The sequence below is a fragment of the Triticum aestivum genome, chromosome 2B (assembly GCF_018294505.1).
Source record: "Triticum aestivum cultivar Chinese Spring chromosome 2B, IWGSC CS RefSeq v2.1, whole genome shotgun sequence".
NCBI lineage: Eukaryota > Viridiplantae > Streptophyta > Magnoliopsida > Poales > Poaceae > Triticum > Triticum aestivum.
Window position 1 is genome coordinate 611,406,783 of NC_057798.1, and position 19,436 is coordinate 611,426,218.

A 19,436-nucleotide genomic window follows, 5' to 3' on the forward strand; every position below is an offset into this window, starting at 1 on the left:
GCCGTTGTGTCAGTTCATCTGGTTCATCGATTGTTTGTTAGCTAGCAGGCAGACCATGTCAACTCTGTAGAACTTTTCACTTTGTTTTCACTCTAGGTTTGAAGTAGTCGGCACACGAATGGCCCATCCATTGCATCAGGCCCGAACAAATACATCGTCGTACATATGGATGCCAGCATGCTGGCGTATAAGTAGGGCTACGCTAAGATCACGGCTGATGAGCTATCCGTTGGATAGCTACATATCTGTGTGGAATCCCTTTCAGAATGCATATGAAAAATCACGAAACACGTAACCTGACAGAGGCACAACCACCAGACTGCATGCATGCGTACCACGCCAGTATTAAGCAAACCAATAGCGTGTACAGATAGGCATCACAAAGCTCACGTCTGAAGAGTCGTACCCTAGCATTTTTCAATGGTTGGCGCATGAACACATGTGGCTCAAAACTGGGCGAGTCACTGTCGTAGGAAGAAACAAACAGATGACGGGACAAAAGGTTTGCACGGCACATGCAGATCCTGCGTGACAAGTGCATATTCTTCCCCCCCTGCTAGCTTAGCTGGCTAGGCCATCCAGCCACTGTACGTTAGCAAGTAGCAGCTGTTAATATAAAGCTTAATTAGGTGCTGTGCAGCACGGGGGCATTTTAGTTAGGCGATTGATCGCCGCTAGGGTCCAAAAGGGCATCCCAGGTCGCAAGCTTGACAATGTGCCCTTGGATCAGCAAGCGCAGACAACAGCTAAACTGCGCAGATGACCTTTTCTAGGTACGACGACGCCTCCGAACTGGCATCCTAATTAACTTGGCAGGGATTTAAGAACTCAGAAGTAGGAAAACTGTAGAAATTATGGTGTTGTGTAGTACTTTAGTTTTCACTTTTCAGTAGGGACAAAAGAAGGGGAAAAATATATCAAAATTGACTTTTCTATGTCACCTAGAAAACACAGGAATTGTTGACATAACAAGTAGGAAACCATTTTTATATATGGAATATCCCATTCCACGGTAATATTGAAGGATCCTGTAAGCTATTCACATGTTCAGATGACAAATTATGAATTCTTCCTATCGGAATTCAATCAACCAAAATTGCCACATTTTTTTTTCATTTCTTCCAAATGGGACCATTGATATCTCAAAGATGTTGGAGTGAGTCTTGGGAGCGAATTCTCATCATGATTATAGTATGCATAGATCTATCTGTTATCCAGATGTCCTATGATGTACTGAAGATCTCGTTTGCAAGGACCTTTTCCTATATAAGTCTTCATATGTCCTCATGGGGGATGTGGGTAACAGAACTATTTTTCGTTCAAGATATAATTAACCAATCAAGTTAAGATAGTTAAAATCACGTAAAATTATTATTTCGATGTTTGATCAGGACACTAATGCTTAACGGTGTACACTCAAAACCAATTTAGGCATACATAAGTGCAGGAAAAATTGCTATGTACCTTGCAAAAGTCATCCGAGCAAAAGGTATGGCAATACCAAAGAGGTTATAGCTCTTTCCAAAGAAGAAAAGAATACGGTGCCAAAAGCTGTCAGCGTATAATATGAGATATCGTGAAAAGTTCTAACAGCTATATCCTTTCCGCGGGTTCATGTATAGCTTATATCATAATTGCTAAGTGCAAATGTGCCCATGTTTTATTCAAGATCAAAGAGAGAAATCATACCGCAAATGCTTATAAAGCTACTCCTATTAGTCTAGAACCACAAATGCTTACATGGCTCACAGCCACTTGCACTATAATTTCGTAGCCGTAGGTAGACCTTGAGAAAACAAGTAAATCTGGCCAATTTCTGATAATCGCCTCAACAAAGCAAATGTATGAATTACTAGTCTTGAGTAAGTAGAGTGATATGAAAACGATCGCTCTAGTAGTGGTAGAAATCTGAGACCCCCTTATAGTCCTTGGCTAGCTTGTTATCTTGGAGTATCAGAAGTACATAACACTTACCATGACTATGACAATAACCAGTCCCCCTCTGTCAACAGGATCTCCACACAGGACTCCTCTCTGAAGGAAGAATACATGAGTGATATTGGTTCGGCTCACATCTCATCCGACGATGTGCTCGACGAGGATATGAGCCGAAACAATACCAGCATGTCTTCTTCTTCTCTCTCCGTCTTCCATCATCCCGACCTAGATTCCTAGGCAGCAGCTTGCTCAGAGGATGCTGATGGCTAAGCTACCATAGCTTGGCCTCAAAACAGTGTCTTCTTTGCTGATGGCTAAGCTACCATAGCTTTGGCCTTTTAATGGAGGTGTGTGTGTTGGTGGAGTGAGCCACGTATGAGAAACTATAGCAGCCTCCCCTCCCCACCGGAACTTCTATTTTGGCGTAGAGAATTGCCACTTGCTCCAGGATATGCTAACCTAATCGCCCATGGACCAATGGTACGGTTGGCTCACTGACCTTGTGATCCAGCTCTCCTGTTTTGTTCTGTTCTTCAAATTATATCTATTCCATTGGGCTACAATTAAGGTAGTCGTCCTGTCTACGTAGGTTCGCCGGCCTTTACAGCTCTATACAACACACAAAATATAGTGGCGATCTGGCACTAATTTTAAAGGACCTAGCTCTATAGCCACAACGTGTTGAACAAATTAGTGGATGCAACAGCGCAAGTTGAGACCGTTATCTAGGCTTATCGCCAGTACTCTATGTATCACAGGACTCTAGATTCCAGGACAACATGATACTCATCCAATGCTGTCTTCTTTTAGGTGATCTTTTGGCAGCAAATTGCCCCATATGATCATTCTTTTAGGCCGCACCAACTGCTAGCGATTCGGTAAGTGGCAGGCCACTTTGCAAGAGATCCACAGTATCAAGTTGAACAAGTTGACAAGTTTCATTGGTTGATTTCACACTTAGTTTTCGTACCTTGGCAACAACTCCCGTCGCTAGCTATTTCATGTCCCTTGTGCGAAGCCAAGTTTACATTAATTTTTTTTTTATATATAACTACGAAGTCAAGTTTCTTTCGTATGTTCTCACGTATACTACATACGTTCTCACTTCAGATAGGTGTTCATATGTCCTATACACATACCAATTTATAGACATTCAGAAATACTCCTAGATGGCAAGTTCACATGGTTTCCTCTAGTGCACAGCCAGCAAATTCAGCTGCAAGTTGATGTTATGTAGAAATCATTCCGTACGAGTGTGACACGACAATGTCACATGAGTTCTTCACAAGTTGATTCATTAAAAAAGACACTGTCAGCGCGAGATACGCATCAGTCACCGAATCCCTTCCACGCCAAACGGAGACCAATCCGCTCGCAGATCGGTCGGCATCGGGGGCCCAAGCGTGCTCCATCTTCGCTTGCAGTGAAGTGCTAGGCTGTATATATACTGAAGCTACTATAGCCATAGCTAATCAACCAAGAATTATAAGCTCATAATAGTATGGTGTGCGATTAGTTGGTGAGTAGGCATACAGAACAGCGGCTGCGGTTGTTTGGGCCAATGGCGAAGCAAGGTCGCCGTTTCCGCAAATTGTTAAGGTCGCCCGACGAATTGTATGTTGGCGATCTGTCTGGTCGCCTTATTATAGTACTGTACTACTGTCACACCGTTTCACAAGGATGTAATTAAAGTTGTGTCACACGCATTGTCCTTTGATAGCTTGTTAATTACTAAGTAGTGATCTAAAACATCTTACACTACTTTATATGGACAACTTTGTACATAGTATGTACGAAGTTAAGACACTTATTTTTGGACGGAGGGAATATATCTATATATGTAAGCTGTTTTGTCAGTTTAAATTGAACCGATGTGACGTCCTATACTTAGAAACAGAAGGGTGCACCATGAAGTATAAGAAGAACAGAACACTTACCATGCCTACAACAATTACCATCACCAGTCTCCGAGACTTCTCTGAAGGAAGAATACATGAAGGCCCTAAGCTGCCATGGACGGCCTTTTAATGGAGTGGCTCCAGATACTTAGAGTGGAGTGAGCCACGTATGATAAACTTTAGCAGCCTACCCTCTCCACCGGAACTTCTATTTCGGCGTAGAGAATTGCCACTTGCTCACGGATATGCTAACCTAATCGCCCATGGGCCAATGGCACGGTTGGCTCGCTGACCATGTGATCTAGCTCTCCGGTTTTGTTCTGCTCTCGGATTATGTTTGTTCCGTTGGACTACAATTAAGGTAGTTGTCCTGTGTTAGTGTACGTACGTGTTGCCGGCTCTATACAATACAAAAACACAGCAGCGTTCTGGCAATAATTTAAAATGACTTATTAGCTCGGTGACCACATTATATTGATACGTAAAATGGTGGGTTGGGGCCGTTATCTAGGCGCTTCGTTAATCCTCCTGTCCTGTGTATCATACAATTCCAGGTTTCAGCCTTTGAGGATAGCAGGACGGAGACCCATGCGATGTTGTGCCATTCACTAAATTGCGAGTGCTGCTTCGTTGGGAAGAAACTGCCCGGTATCATCATTCTGTCAGGCCACACCAGCAACTAGTAGTAGTGATTTGGCGCCTGTTTCATAAGAGGTTCAGTATCAAATTTCGCAGTACAGTAATAAACAAGTCGTTTGGTTGATTTCACGTTGTAGTTTTCATATATACCTCGACGCCAACTCCCGTCGCTATGTGGTGTCCCGTTGTGCGAAGTCAAATTTCTTTCGTACTTGCGCTCTCACGTACGTATGTCACAGCTGACTGACGAAACGTAACAAGTTACCTTCAGATTTTCTCATAAGTAGTATACACATCGAGCTAAACACCATTGGTTTTCTCCATGTGACTACGTGCAGCCAGCGACCATGCGTATATAGCGCCCTGATGCTGGGTGGCTGCTACGTACTAGTAGGAGTATATATATCTTGGCAGTGAACAGGACGTGGTAACTGCACTGAGGCTGGCTGATATCACATATTCACATTATTAGATACATATATACACATATATACAGGACGTCCGTACGATTGCCGCACGACAAATGCGCCCGCGAAATCAGCTCGCTCCCACTTTGACTATTGGTAGTTTGTAGTACCTTGATTAGACGTGGAGGTTCACGAGACCCCATGCCCCGATGGAGCTGAGCCCGTCCTTCATCATCATTGTTGAGTTGTATATTGCATGTGTATTTCTTGTACATCAAGGCCTTCTTTTTTCATGTATAGTTGAGGACGTGGCTACCTCTTGTATCTATATATATATATGTGCATATGCACCCGATGAGTATATGGTGAGATGCACTTTGGGTATGAGTTTGTAGTACCTTGGTTAGATGTGGAGGATCTTTCGAAAAAAAGAAAGATTAGACGTGGAGGTTCACGAGAGCCCGGCCCCGATGGAGCTGAGCCCGTCCTTCATCATCACGGACTAAAAGAAAGGGTGACACCGTCGGCGCAAGGTGCGCTGCAGTCACCGGTTCTGTCCGCGCCAACCGGAAGCCAATCGGCTCCTAATAGTAGTACATATATGCGATTGGTTAGCGAGCAGAAAAATTTGCACGCACGCATACGGCACAGTGAATGGCTGCTGCTGTTTGGGCCAACGACGAATCGGAAAGGGTCGCCCTCTCAAGAAATCGTTGCTTGCCGATTGTGTTTGTTCGTGATCTGGTCGCATTTTGTTATATATACTATAATGTCCCTGCTCTTCACAAGGATCGAGTTAAAAATGGCTCACGAGTTAGCCCGCATGGGCATGGCGCATGCATTTTTGGATTCTGCGTTGCTTCGGTGATTGGAGTTTAACGATATTTTTAGACTAACAGGGAGGGAAATGAGTTTCATGGTTCGCAAGTACGCATGGTCATCGGTTTTTGCCCTACTGCACACCGCAAAGTCGTTGCTGTTGACATTTCATCAGGCCGGCAGGTATATGGTTTTAAAATGCATTCTTCAGACCTGACCTAACAAATACTCCTTGCTTTCCGTTCTGTTTGGGGGTTCGCTTAGGGTCTGTTTGGTTCCAATAAGTCACCTGACTTATAAGTCAGGTGACAACCAAACAGGTGTGACTTATAAGTCATTGGTTTTAAGTCAGCTGACTTATAAGTCATCTGACCACACTTTTTCACATCAATCCACATCATGCAGGTGGTGGGACTCACGCAAAAGGGGGTGACTTATAAGTTTTAAGTTGGGGTGGAGCAATTTATGAATTATAAGTTGGGGTGACTTATAAGTTGGGTCTGTTTGGCAAAATAAGTCACTTTTTTTACTTTTCGATTTATAAGTTGGTGACTTATTTGGAACCAAACAGGCCCTTAATTTACTTATTTTGAATCAGGACAAGGACAAGGAGGAGACTTGCAAGGGGACAACTTTCGAATCCACCTCTAGTTTTCTATTTTGATTGAGTGATCTTTTATTGAGTTGAAACCTTGCACAAAGGAGATATAATCGGAAAAAGTGTACACCTGTATCTAAGATAATATGGCGCTCGCAGCCCAACTTATAAAGTGTATACAACATCAATTACATGCATTCTAGACCTAAACCAACATTTTTTTAGAGAGCGCTAGAGCTGCTATATACTAATTCTAATATCCTTTTCTTCATTTTTCTTTAAAAATGCTTACTTCAATGCTAATAGCAGTTAGGACATGTTCAACATTTTTTATGTAGTAGTAATATATCTGCATAACCAGCGAATCTACTAGGGAGGCTTTAACAGGCTTAAGGCCTCCCTCCAGCTTTGCAAAATTAGTTTTTACTACTAGTTTAAAGGCCCAATCCAGCCATTTGTGAGCCCAACACAGCATATATTCACATGAAATAGGCAGCCCAACCCACCCTCCATTTTTTCTGTAGATTTGCCACTGCATACACCTGCTATAATAGTTTTAAAATGCATTCTCCAGGCCAGATCTAACATACTCCTTCCTTTCCGTCCTGTTTTGGCGTGTGCTCTATTTGTTTATTTTTGAATCAAAAGATAAGGAGGAGGAGACGCGCAAAGGTACAACTTTGGAATCCACCTCTAGTTTTATTTTGATTTAATGATCTTTTGTTGACTTGAAACATTGCACAAAGGAGATATAACCGAAAAAAGTTTACACCTGAATCTAAGATAACATGGTGCTCGCAGCCCAACTTATAAAGTGTATACAACATCAATTACTCCCGCTGTAAACTAATACTGTATAAGACTGTTTAGATCTCTAAATGGTCTTATATTAGTTTACAGAGGGAGTACATGTATTTTGATCTAAACAATTTTTTTAGAGAGTGCTAGAGCTGGTATATAATAATTCTAATTTTCTTTTCTTTCTTTTTTCTTTTGAAAATGCTTACTTCCAATGCTAACCATAGTTAAGACATGTTCAACATTTTTTATGCAGTAATATATCTGCATAACCAGCCAACCATTACATACACCTGTTGCTATAATAGTTCAAGTGTAACATTAACCTATGATCATATATTTTAGATAACTAGATAATTGAGCATGCCTTGCAATTGGGGTACAAAACACAATCACCATGATTAACCTATCGGTTTTATGAAGACATTAGTGTATATTTCAATTTACTTATTTTTTTGTATTTCATTCATGCATTTTAAAAATGTGCATATATCTCATTCCTGAAGTTTTCAAAAATTATTTGAAAAATGTTTGTGTATGTTAATGAATTAAAAACAAATGTACATATTTTTTAATGTTCACATAATTTAAAAGGTGTTACTCCCTCCGTCCATATTAATTATCCTTGATTTAGTTCAACACTAAATCAACAACACTTAATATGGATCAGAGGGAGTAATATCTTTTGAAAGAAATGTTCACAAAATTTTGAAAAGTGTTCAAGCATTTTGATAAAGGTTCGGGCATTTTGAAAACTATCCAGGAATTTTTAATTTTGTCAATATGATTTTAAAGTTCTTGCATATTTTTAAAGATGTACTTTCAAAAAGTGCTCATGACTTTTGAAAGTGGACATCCTATTTCAGAAAATATTCATGCAATTTCAAAGAGCATTAATGACATTTTAAAAATGTCCAAGTACTTCAATCATGTATTTTATATAAAGGGGGAATAAAAGTAAGCGGAAAAAGGTTGAAAATGAAAAAGAAAACGAAAAGAATATATAGAAACAGAATCATAGAAAAACTGCGTAAAACCAAGCAAAAAATAGCTTATGTCCATGCTACCTCCACCCTCCCAGCCCACCACCCCTAAAAACCTTGAAACCGGACCAATCGCACGCTCGCGTGAAAAAACAATGCAAAATGAGGGCAGCACTATCTAGGCTGCAACCCATGTTGAACGATGTGAGTGGCGTCCACTATTGGTCGCTAGAAGGGCGCGTATTTATGTGTCGCTCCTCTCTTGTTCTTCCCGTGTTCCGTCCCGGGATCTCCTATTGTTTGTTTTACTAGCTAATTGTTTGTGCGTTAGGGGACGTACATATTCTATTTGTTCAACACCAATTATGTAGGACATATATGTTATACCCAACGTATTCTAGATTTTCATAAAATTTATTTTGATTTGAGTATGAGTAGGTCAAGGAAATGAAGGTTTTTATATAGTTGAAGTTTTGAAAAGATTTTATTTGATTTGGGTATGGTAAGGGAAGGCAAGACATTTTTTGATTTAGTTGTGGTCTTGGTAAGATTTCATTTGATTTGAGTATGGGTAGTGAATTGTAAGGAAAATTTTGATTTAATTGAGTTTTGGTTAAGATCATATTCAATTTGATTGAGTTAATGCATGATATGATTTTAGTAGAATTTGATTGAGTTACTGCAGAAGATGGTTTCCAGTAGGACAATAAAAGGGACACCCCAATTTGGTTTACATTATTCCAAACCAAGGGTGAAGGGGAGGATGAAACCACATCTAGTGGCGTACGAACACCAACTCCCCATTTAATAAGTAGAGATTCGTAGAATCACCCTAGCATCTGGGCCAGCCCATTTAGCTCTAATTATCTCGTTCACATCCTTGAAAAATTGTCTCGCACGGTACGACCTAGAGTAGAAAAAAAAGCTTTTGTTGTTCGCTCCATGATGAAAATGAGGTTCGTTGCTTTCAAAGAAAAACCAACAAGCGGCTCTAACAGATTTTAAAGATGATCAAGAATTTAAATGTTCATAATTTTTTTAAAATGTTATGATTTTTAAAACAATCCATCCATTAAACAATATACATAATTCTTAAAAAAATCAGAAATTTAGAAAAAACACATTCATATTTAAAAAAATTCCTGAAAAATGTTCAAGTTTTTCTAGAAAACATCTTCTCAAATTTATTTACAAATTTTTAAAAACTTCCCGGATTATTAAAAACTAAAATAAACGAAAGCAAAACAGGAGGGAAAACGGTAGAGAAAAGAATAGAGAAGAACGCCCGAGAAACAGAAAGAAAAACTCTAGGCTCGTGTCTAAATTGGCTGGCCCAGAAAGTCACACCCCTGCGTGATTTATGTGGAACGTTAGGAGATTCCTTCCACGAAAATCCTAGACACACGGCCCTGCCACGCGCACGGGAAGACTGCCGCCTCCGAACCTAGGCCCTAAACCCCAGCGCCCGCCGTCGCTCGCCGCCATGGCCGACGCAGCCGACCAGTCCCAGTACGGCGAGCGCCTACCGCATAGCGCCCCCGTCGGATCGCGGCGCACCTACACCCCGTATCAGCCTGAGGGCCTCAACCCCCTCTCGTACCGCGCGATCTACGACCTGCCGACCTCGCCGGAGGTCCTCTTCCCGGAGGAGACCCGCACCTGGGGCAGGAACCTCACGATCTACCCCGGCTGTGGGTACGTCGCCGGTGCCGTGGCGGGGGCCGCCACGGGGTTCAAGCGCGCGGTGGCGGAGGCGGAGCGCGGCGAGTCGTTCAAGCTGCGCACCAGCCGCGTGCTCAACCAATGCGGCTCCGTGGGACGCCGGTACGGCAACCATGTCGCCTTGATCGGGCTGCTCTTCGCGGGGACCGAGTGCGCCGTGGGCAATCTTCGCGACGCTGACGACTGGCGCAACATCATCGCCGCAGGGTTTGGAACCGGCATGCTCTACCGTGCACCTTCGGGCCCGCGATCCGCCATCGTTGGTGCCGCAGTCGGGGGCCTCATGGCTGGTGCCGCCGTTGCAGGGAACGCGGTGCTCAAGAGACACGGTCGTACTCCGCCCTTCTAAGTTGGAGCACTCGTTAGTAAGTTTCGATCTACTGGATTGGTGGAGTTCGCAGTAATGGTATTTCAGGTGAAGTTCTTATAGTGGTTATATATATGAGTGTTATCAACATTAACAAGCTTTGTTGGTGATGGGTAGAGCACTGGAGTGTGATCTGTCGAATTAGCTCAACATGGAAATGCTTAGAAGTTATTGCCTTTTGTCTGAATCTTCAGAATCATGCCTGTTATGATGATGGTGATGCCATCTTGCTATTTAGACTATGGATTACTTCAATGTGAGTATGTGATGCAAAATTATGTCATGATCTATGTTTGGTTTGTTCGTATGATGCATTTTGGGTGCTAATGGAAGTGATCGATTGGCGTGTATCTGCCTGGATGTATTGTTTTTGCAAGTAACTGTATGTTCAGTGTTGTTTGCATTGAATTTGATCCTCATGTTGCTTTTCTTTGTGTGGATAACCTGTCCAAATATCAACTGTTATATCCAGTTTTACTCTTGCCTAGGCGCCAGTTGCATTATGCCATCAATGTCCAAGGCAAGACATACTAAATTGCTGCAAGATTTGGATATTAGGTCTTACGTAAGATGTATTAAGAATGACTATGAGTTGCTGCCTCTTGTTTGGAGCTTCAGAAAGGTTGTTCTTTGTTTGGTTTCTTCGTATGATGCATTTTGGTTGCTGCTGGAAGTGATCGATTGGTGTGTATCTGCCTAGCTATATTGTGTCTGCAAGTAACAGAATGTTCTGTGTTGTTTGCGTTGAATTTGATCCTCATGTTACTTCTCTTTGTATGGATAACCTGTAATATCAACTGTTATATCCAGTTTTACTCTTGCCTAGGCGCTGGTTGCATAATGCTATCAATGGCCAAGGCAAGACATACTGAATTGCTGCAAGATTTGGATATTAGCTCATTAGTAAGATGTACTGTATTAAGAATGACTATAAGTTGTTGCCTCTTGTTTGGAGCTTCAGACTCAAGGTCAAGGTTGTTATGGTGATACTCCCTCTGTAAAGAAATATAAGAGTGTTTAGATCACTATAAAGTTGTGATCTAAACGCTTTAATATTTCTTTACGGAGGGAGTACTATATTGCCATATATATTATGGGTTAATGCGATTGTGGTATATGGATGCATAATGTGCCCCTGCCATTTAGTGTCTTCAAATATTCTGCATCTTTTGGTTACTACTGAAAGTGTTTGTTTAGTGTGGCTATTAGCAGCATAACTCCAAAGGACTCTGTTCTGTATTGCTTTTCAAAGTAATGATATGTGATGTTTAAGTTTTCTAGAAATGAGTGTTTAGTGTGGCTATTAGCAGCATAACTCCAAAGGACTCTGTTCTGTATTGCTTTTCAAAGTAATGATATGTGATGTTTAAGTTTTCTAGAAATGAATGTTTAGTGTGGCTATTAGCAGTATAACTCCAAAGGACTCTGTTCTGTATTGCTTTTCAAAGTAATGATATGTGATGTTTAAGTTTTCTAGAAATGAATTGGTAGTAGCCATGATACCAAACCAAATTATGCTGCTTTGATAATTTTGGTTACTCTTGATTTTGGCACCAGTGATCATCTCAAAATTTTGGCACCAGGCTTCGATAATTTTGCAGCAATGGCATGTTAATATGATAGTTGGATATGATGTCTGAATACTAAATTAAAGTAACAACTTTAACTTTTCAAGGGAATGTAACAAGTTCTGCACTTGAGTTTGTGATATCTACCGGTCCTTGTTAGTTAGATTGTTAGAAGTTCAAGTTCTATAGTTCTGGATGCTGACGTTAGGCTTGGTTTTCTCAAGGCAGAAGTGACATTATTAATTATCTCACACTCGTTTTGTTTAATCAAATAATGATTGTCCTGATAAAATTTGGGCTATGGTTTGGCTGTGTGTTATATGTGATGCATAACATATATTTGCCCTAGCGCTTAGTGACTTCAATTATGGTGCGTTTTGGTGGCTACTCAAAAGTGTTTGATTAGTGTGGCTATTTATTAGTATATAAAGCAATAGCTCTCTGTTCTTTATTGCTTTTTGTAACTTTGTAAGTGAGATATGTGATGTTATTCCTTGCTGTGTGGGTAAGTTGTCTGAAGGTGAACTGTTCATAGCAATGATGCCGAACCAAAAAAATTTGATTTGGCACCAGGGCAATCAAGGGGCTATTCGACATCACTTTGCTCCATAGCTCCCAGAGCGGAGTAGGCGGAGTAGGTCAAAATGGTGGAGTTGCCATTTATCCGCTCCACAAATTTCCGGAGCGGACCATTACCGAACATGGCCCCAAGTTCTGGTCGGAGCAAGAATATGGAGTTTGCATTATTGGTGTCATATTGATAATTGTACAGCAATGGACATGTTAATATGATACCGAAAGAACTCCTTCGCCTGCGCCGCTGCAACGTGCGAATCAATCCGCCGCGAAGTTGCTGGTCACTTTCCGAATCGGCCGCTCCAACAGGATTCTGCAGGCCCACCACGTCAGTGGCAGATCCAGGAATACAATTTTGGGTGTTCAATTTTTTTTCCCACCCTAACAAAGAAAAAGAAGTCCATTGGTCCACGGCAATACAAATTGTTCACAACAGTAACAAGAGGAAAATTACTAAGAGCTATATATCTCTAAAACCAAAGACAATTCATTAGATTCTCAAAAGAAAGATAATTCATTCTCTCTTTTTACTAATAAAATCAATCTGAAGATAATTCATTTGTTGTTTCTAAATCAACAGTCTTCCTCTTTACTAATATGGTCATGTACAGAGCTATACTCCCTCCGTCCTTGAAAGAGTGTACTTTCAATTTTCTTGAGGGGTCAAACTATCTCAAAGTTTGACTGAGTTTGTGCGAAAATATATCAATGCTTGTGAAACCAAATAGATACATGACGAAAATATATATTATCAGGAATCTAATGCTACTAATTTGATGGCATAAATGTTGGTCTATTATTGTATAAATACGGTCAAACATAAAAAAGTTTGACTTTCCAACAAAGTTGGAAGTACACTCTTTTAAGAGCGGAGGGAGTATATCTCTATATTCAAATATAAGCTACACATGTACTCCCTTTGAACTAAAACCATGGCGAGTAATTTGGAACGGAGGGAGTACCGGTCAACAAATGAAATTCCAGATTGGAACTTTGGAGTGAGCTTTTTTAGGGGTATTTGGACTATGCTTAGAGCATCTACAACCGGGCATCTGAAACTCACCTCAAACATTCGGGCGCGTCCGTCACATCGGATTGACGGCCGGGTCTCACATGAAAACACTCTGAAACCAGACGGTCCGAAGCTCTTCTCCTCCGTCGCCGCGTAGCGCTACTCCGACGGGCGGCATAGTGCCCTAGCCCAACTATTTAACCTGACCGCCGGCATTGAAACCCTACCCATCCACATTTCCCCCTCTCGTCCGCCGCTACTTTCCACTCGTGGTCGACATCATGGACATCTCTGACGACGAAGCATAGTTAGCTAGCGTGTGCGTAGTATGCAGGATTTACTTTGCATGGTTTGTATTAGGCGATGAAATATAAGAGATTCGGATGCATAGCACCATGTATGAGGTGTGACCGGTCACTGTCCGTGGAAGGGCCCAGTCGCGCCCGCGGACGTTTGAGGGGTCAGATTTACCAAGTCCGGCTATAGATGCTCTTAGTATCTCTCGTGCGTGAGGGCAGAGGTGGCTCGTTGCTGCTCTTGGGCTACTGGTTGTTTAGGTGTGGTTAGTAACAGATGAGTTAATATTGGTCTGTTTGCCACATGAGAGCTGCTGTGTAGCCTCTCAAAGTATGCTACTCTTAGTATTTTTTTCCCCATTTATCTATATATAGGAATTTTGTGCAGCAAAATTTGGGTGTACATCTGTACACCCTTGACCCATACTGGATCCGGCCCTGCACCACGTCCTACTTCTGAACACGTATACATGCAAAAGCTGGTTAAGGAAGTTGGGCCCACCCAAAACAAACACTACCCCCCCCCCCCCCCCCCCCCGATTTTCAGGTGGGGCCACCCTAATTAATCCTCCTAATCCTCTGACGGAGTTGCTAGACACTTTCCATATTGGCGCTGTCCGAAAGTGGCCGCTCCAACGCGCGCGGGGGATAAAGTAAAGCAAGAACCTTTATTTTTGAATTAAGTGCATTTTTTGTTCCTCAACTTATCGCGAAGTGTGTTTTGGTCCCTCAACTTTTTGGGGTGCAACCTTCATCCTTCAACTCTCAATTACCTGGTAGATTTAGTCTATTCCTTGGTCAAACCCGGTTTAGCTGATGGTCAAAGCGGTATTGGAACTTGACTTAGGTCGCTGGTGACCAAGCTACGGTCTAAAGGGTGTGCAAGGCTTCCCTAAGCATGAGCATGCTTGGCAGCAAAGATGGTGCCGCCCGTTTGTCGGAAATCCTCACCGGAAGCCTATGTTCCAATACCCCTTTGACCACGAGCTAAACCGGGTTTGACCAAGGAATACCGCTACAAGGGACTAAATCTACCTGGCATAAGTTGAGGGACATAAAATGCACTTTACTCTTTATTCTTTTCAATGGAATGTTACAAATTCTACAAAGCGTTGAGTTACTGATATCCCCTGGCCCTTGTCAGTTTGATCGTTGAAAGTTGAAGTTCAATAGTTCTGGATGCAGACATTAGCCGTCTTGCACCCTCCCCAACTCATTCTGTTCAAACGAATAGTAATAAGGCCTGATAGATTTCTGGTACAATGTGTTATTTCAATTTTGGCTGCGATTCTTGTTAGCTACTGTTTGGTGTTAGATTTTTTATGCTCTGGCTTTCTGGGCAATACAGGTGAACAATTGATGTCGACTTGTAATTGCCTTCCGAACCTTCGGCACCCTTTCAAATCTCATCAGAACATGCATTGCCATCTGAAAATCCTGTGTAAATCCAACTTCTTTTGGTCCTGTTCAAATCCTGTGTACAAAAGACTCGCATTTGTGTTGTTGCCCTTTTGTTCATGTGGTGCTAATTGTATCGTCAAGGCTTTCCAACAACGTAATTTTGGATCCAACATTGTGCTTGTTGTCTTGCCAAAAAGATAGTCTGGGATGTATCATGCACAACTGAGTTTGCTAAAAAAAAAAGGAAAATTATTACACAGCTGATTAACACCATTTGTTCTCTCGCCAAAAAACATAGTTTGGGATGTATGATGCAGAGCTGAGTTTGCAAAAAAAAAAAAGGAGAAATATTTACACCACTTATTTTCTCGAGATCAAAGGATGTACTCCCTCTGTTCCTAAATATTTGTCTTTCTAGATATTTCAACAAGTGACTACATACGTAGCAAAATGAATGAATCTACACTCAAAAATATGTTTATATACATCCATGTGATAGTCCATTTGAAATATTTAAAAAGACAAATATTTAGGAACGGAGGGAGTAGTAGATTAATTCAAGACAGAGAAACATGTACGCCTGCATTTTTCTTTGATCCAAATTAGAATGGTGTAGATTTGTAACAATAACGTGAACCACGTACATAAACAACAAAACTAGCAGCACAAATTATGCTATCTGCTTATGCTAATTCTATCTAAAATCTAAGATCTTGGGCACTGGGAATCCTGATTGCACCACAAACGATCTCGTTCTCCTTCAAGCGCCTCACAGGTCACAGCGCCTCACAGGTCACAGGTGACGACACAAGCAGTGCATCAGGTGCATCAGTATAGTTTGTCAATTGCACCAAACGGAAGAAAGAAAGAAAAATGTACTCAAAGGGTTAACCGGTAGTTGGAAAGACAACATACGTGATTCACTAGAGAAATGGGGATTGGTATCTGCTGAAGACCGAGTACCGATTCCCGTAAGGAGAAGAAAAACAAAGAATAACCAGTGAAGAATTAATCAGAAAAGCGTCAGTTTGTGCTAGAAGATACATGCCTCCTCCTAGGATATGCCATCTATAAAAAGGAGGGATGCTGCTGCCATTGCACACCCCAACATACAGACCACTCAGGAATGGCGCCGGTGAAGGTGTTCGGGTCGGCCGCGTTCACGAACGTGGCCCGCGTGCTGGTGTGCCTGGAGGAGGTTGGTGCGGACTACGAGGTTGTCGACATTGACTTCCTGGCCAATGAGCACAAGAAACCCGAGCACCTCGCCCGAAACGTAAGGCGCTTGTTTTGATTTCATATGCCACCACTGGTGGAAAAAGGGCCTTTGGTCGCGGTTCGCAACTGCCATTAGTCGCGGTTGCGCAACCGCGACCAGACGGGCGCGACTAAAGGCCCCCCCCCTTTAGTCGCGGTTGCTTAAGAACCGCGACTAAAGGCCCGTCCACGTGGGCGGAGGACCTTTAGTCGCGGTTCTTGTGGCTAACCGCGACTAAAGGCCGCCACAGGTTTTTGAAAAAAAAATGAATTTTTTTTTTCAAATTTCTGAATTATTTTAACCTCTAGTCTCTAATCACCACCCCTCATCACTTCTCAATTTATTCTTTTATCACCCCTCATCATTCCAAATCATCTAACTTCCCAACCGGTCACCCATCCCTCTCACTACTCCAGCCCAAGCACGCTTAACTTCCGGGTTCTATTCTCCCACGCTCCAAGTCTGCACTTGTTGTTTTCCTGACAATAATAAGATGTCAATCCTATTAACCTTCAGGAATTTTGCTTGAGCATGAAGTGACACATTTCACTGTTTGAGTTTGAAACTATTGTTTTAAAAAACAATAATTATTTAGTAACACTAATATTTCTTGAATAATTAGTTTGACCATTGTTTGACCACAGTTTGACCACAGTTTGACCACAGTTTGACCACAGTTTGACCAGATTTGACCAAAATTGAAATAATTAAAATAATTATTTAGTAACACTAATATTCTAGAATAATTAGTTTGACCATTGTTTGACCATAGTTTGCCCACTGTTTGAATATTTTTCAATTTTTTCCACTCTAGATCTTACAAGCCCCGTAACTTTTTTTCTATTAGGTTTTTGAGGATTTTGAAAATGTTTAACGGGGTTTCCCCGGTTAAATTTGGATGTAACTTTTCGAGTAGATGATTTTTCATATAAAAAACTTTTTCATCCGAGTTAGTATGCAAAAGTTATGCCCATTTTTACAAATTTCAGAGAGATTTTGCAAATAAAGTCAAAATTCACATTTGCAAATTTTCCCAACAACTAGACCACATATCACATGAGAAACTTATTTTCTTTTATTTTTTTGACATTTCCATTATTTTCTTTTATTTTTTTTAAAACTGAAAAGGCGATCCCGGGGGAGGGGGGGGTAGAGTTTGAAAATGAGACCTTTAGTACCGGTTCGTGGCACGAACCGGGACTAAAGGTCTCAACACCTTTAGTCGCGGTTGGCCTGGCCAACCGCGACTAAAGCCCGCGAGCTTTAGTCGCGGTTGGCCTGGCCAACCGCGACTAAAGGCCTTTGGGCACCTTTAGTCGCGGTTGGCCTGGCCAACCGCGACTAAAGCCCGCGAGCGCCCTGGGCCCAGGCATTTGGTCGCGGTTCATTTGCCGAACCGCGACTAAAGACTTCATTAGTCGCGGTTCCTACAGTTTCGCGACTAATGGGGCTGGACGGAAGCCTCTTTTTCTACTAGTGCACTATAATTTTTGGAAGCTTTTTGTCTAATCTTGTCGATTGACTTACGTTTGTGCATTCTTGCAGCCATTTGGTGAAATCCCAGCTTTTCAAGATGGAGACCTCGTGCTCTTTGGTAAGCGTTACTTGCCGTGTAACAACAATTCAATCTCATTAACCTTTGTAGTACTGCTTACATGTGGCAAACGAACGTAATCCCCTGTTTTTTTCCCTATATCCACAGAGTCCCGTGCCATCGTCAAGTACGTTCTCCGCAAATACAGGACGGACGAAGTCGACATGCTGAGAGAAAGCAACCCGGAGGAAGCGGCGACGGTGGACGTCTGGGCCGAGGTGGAGGCGCACCAGTACAGCACAGCGGTCGCGCCTATCGTCTACGAGTGCATCGTGTACCCCACGGCCTACGGCATACCAACGAGCCAGAAGGTCGTGGACGAGAGCGTGGAGAAGCTGAAGAAGGTGCTTGAGATCTACGAAGGCCGTCTGTCGAAGCACGAGTACCTGGCTGGAAGCTTCATTAGCATTGCGGATCTCAACCATTTCTCCTTCACGCTCCGCTTCATGGAGACTCCGTATGCGTCCGTGTTCAACTCGTTCCCTTCCGTGAAAGCGTGGTGGGAAAAGCTCCTGCTGAGGCCTTCCATGAAGAAGATCAGCGCCGACATGCAGAAGGTCTAATCCCCCTGATTCTGAGACTCCATTTTTATAATAAAAATGGGGCCCGTGTGGCCCCTTTTATGAAAAGAAAACGTTCGTCGATGATGTAACCATGATTGTGTAATAAAGATTGCGTGATAATAAGATTTTCAAAAGAGAAATGTATGGTTTTGGTCCCTCCAAGTTTACTAAAAGTATACAGACGGCCCCTTCAGAATTTGTGGGCGTCATTTAGCCCCTCAAGTCTTAAAATCAAAGGCATTTGAGTCCAAAACTAGAAATGTAAAAAAAAACTCTGACTTGTCACTGGTTTTCTCTTTGCTTCTCCCTCCCCCTCTTTCCCTCACACACGCACGCGCGCGCGCGCACACACACACACACACGCGTACGTCGGAAGCAGGCACACAAGCTCACTTGCACCAAACACACACAACTAGCACCCAGTCTGTGCCGGGAGTGGCGGTGGCGGTGGAGGTGCAGGGCCCTGTTTGTGCCGGCAATGAAAGGTGTAGGGGAGGTTGGGGGGTAAGCGGGGCGCGTCGGCCGTGGACTCGGAGCCATTTGACATATGTATGAGAGAGGGAGGGGGGAGAGAAAACTAGTGAGACGTCAGTTGTTTTATTCACATTTTTTGTTTTGGACCAAATGTCTCCGGTTTTGTGACTTGAGGGATCAAATGTCGTCCAAAAATTCTTGGGAGACCAAATCTATACTTTTAGAAAGCTTAAGGGACTAAAGACATAATTTTCTCTTCAAAATAGACCCGAATACCTGGCGGATGTTTTATGGGGGAGTTACCCCGAGCGAACGATTTGTTCGGTGAGGGATGGAGGATCCACCGGAGACATCCTACAAGACGAATTACGTCTCCTCCGCCAATGCACAGGGCAGCCAACTGGGTCGGTCCATTGGAACGCAAGCCTACTAATGCAACGCTGCATTGGTTGATTGCAGATCATGAGAGATGTACCATTTTTCACACACACAGAGAGAGAGAGAGAGAGAGAGAGAGAGAGAGAG

At 42.5% G+C, this 19,436-nt stretch overlaps 2 protein-coding genes across 2 annotated transcripts; both read left to right on the forward strand.

The window, feature by feature from the left end:
- The first annotated feature begins 9,474 nt into the window (after nt 1-9,474).
- LOC123041771 (mitochondrial import inner membrane translocase subunit TIM23-3) lies at nt 9,475-10,402 on the forward strand. The gene has a single exon (XM_044464333.1). The coding sequence runs from the start codon at nt 9,564-9,566 to the stop codon at nt 10,149-10,151; it is 588 nt and encodes a 195-aa protein (XP_044320268.1). The 5' UTR covers nt 9,475-9,563; the 3' UTR covers nt 10,152-10,402.
- Nucleotides 10,403-16,148: 5,746 nt separating this feature from the next.
- On the forward strand, nt 16,149-18,437 carry LOC123041772 (probable glutathione S-transferase GSTF1). The gene is made up of 3 exons (XM_044464334.1): nt 16,149-16,298; nt 17,826-17,874; nt 17,983-18,437. The coding sequence occupies exons 1-3, from the start codon at nt 16,149-16,151 to the stop codon at nt 18,435-18,437; spliced, it is 654 nt and encodes a 217-aa protein (XP_044320269.1).
- Nucleotides 18,438-19,436: the final 999 nt, after the last annotated feature.

What these genes read in the sequence shown, in the direction of transcription:
- LOC123041771 (XM_044464333.1), top strand. Translation starts at nt 9,564, where the DNA reads ATGGCCGACGCAGCCGACCAGTCCCAGTACGGCGAGCGCCTACCGCAT.
- LOC123041772 (XM_044464334.1), top strand. Translation starts at nt 16,149, where the DNA reads ATGGCGCCGGTGAAGGTGTTCGGGTCGGCCGCGTTCACGAACGTGGCC. An exon ending in CCGAGCACCTCGCCCGAAAC is followed by an intron (nt 16,299 to 17,825) that starts GTAAGGCGCTTG and finishes GCATTCTTGCAG; the next exon opens with CCATTTGGTGAAATCCCAGC. An exon ending in TGGAGACCTCGTGCTCTTTG is followed by an intron (nt 17,875 to 17,982) that starts GTAAGCGTTACT and finishes CTATATCCACAG; the next exon opens with AGTCCCGTGCCATCGTCAAG.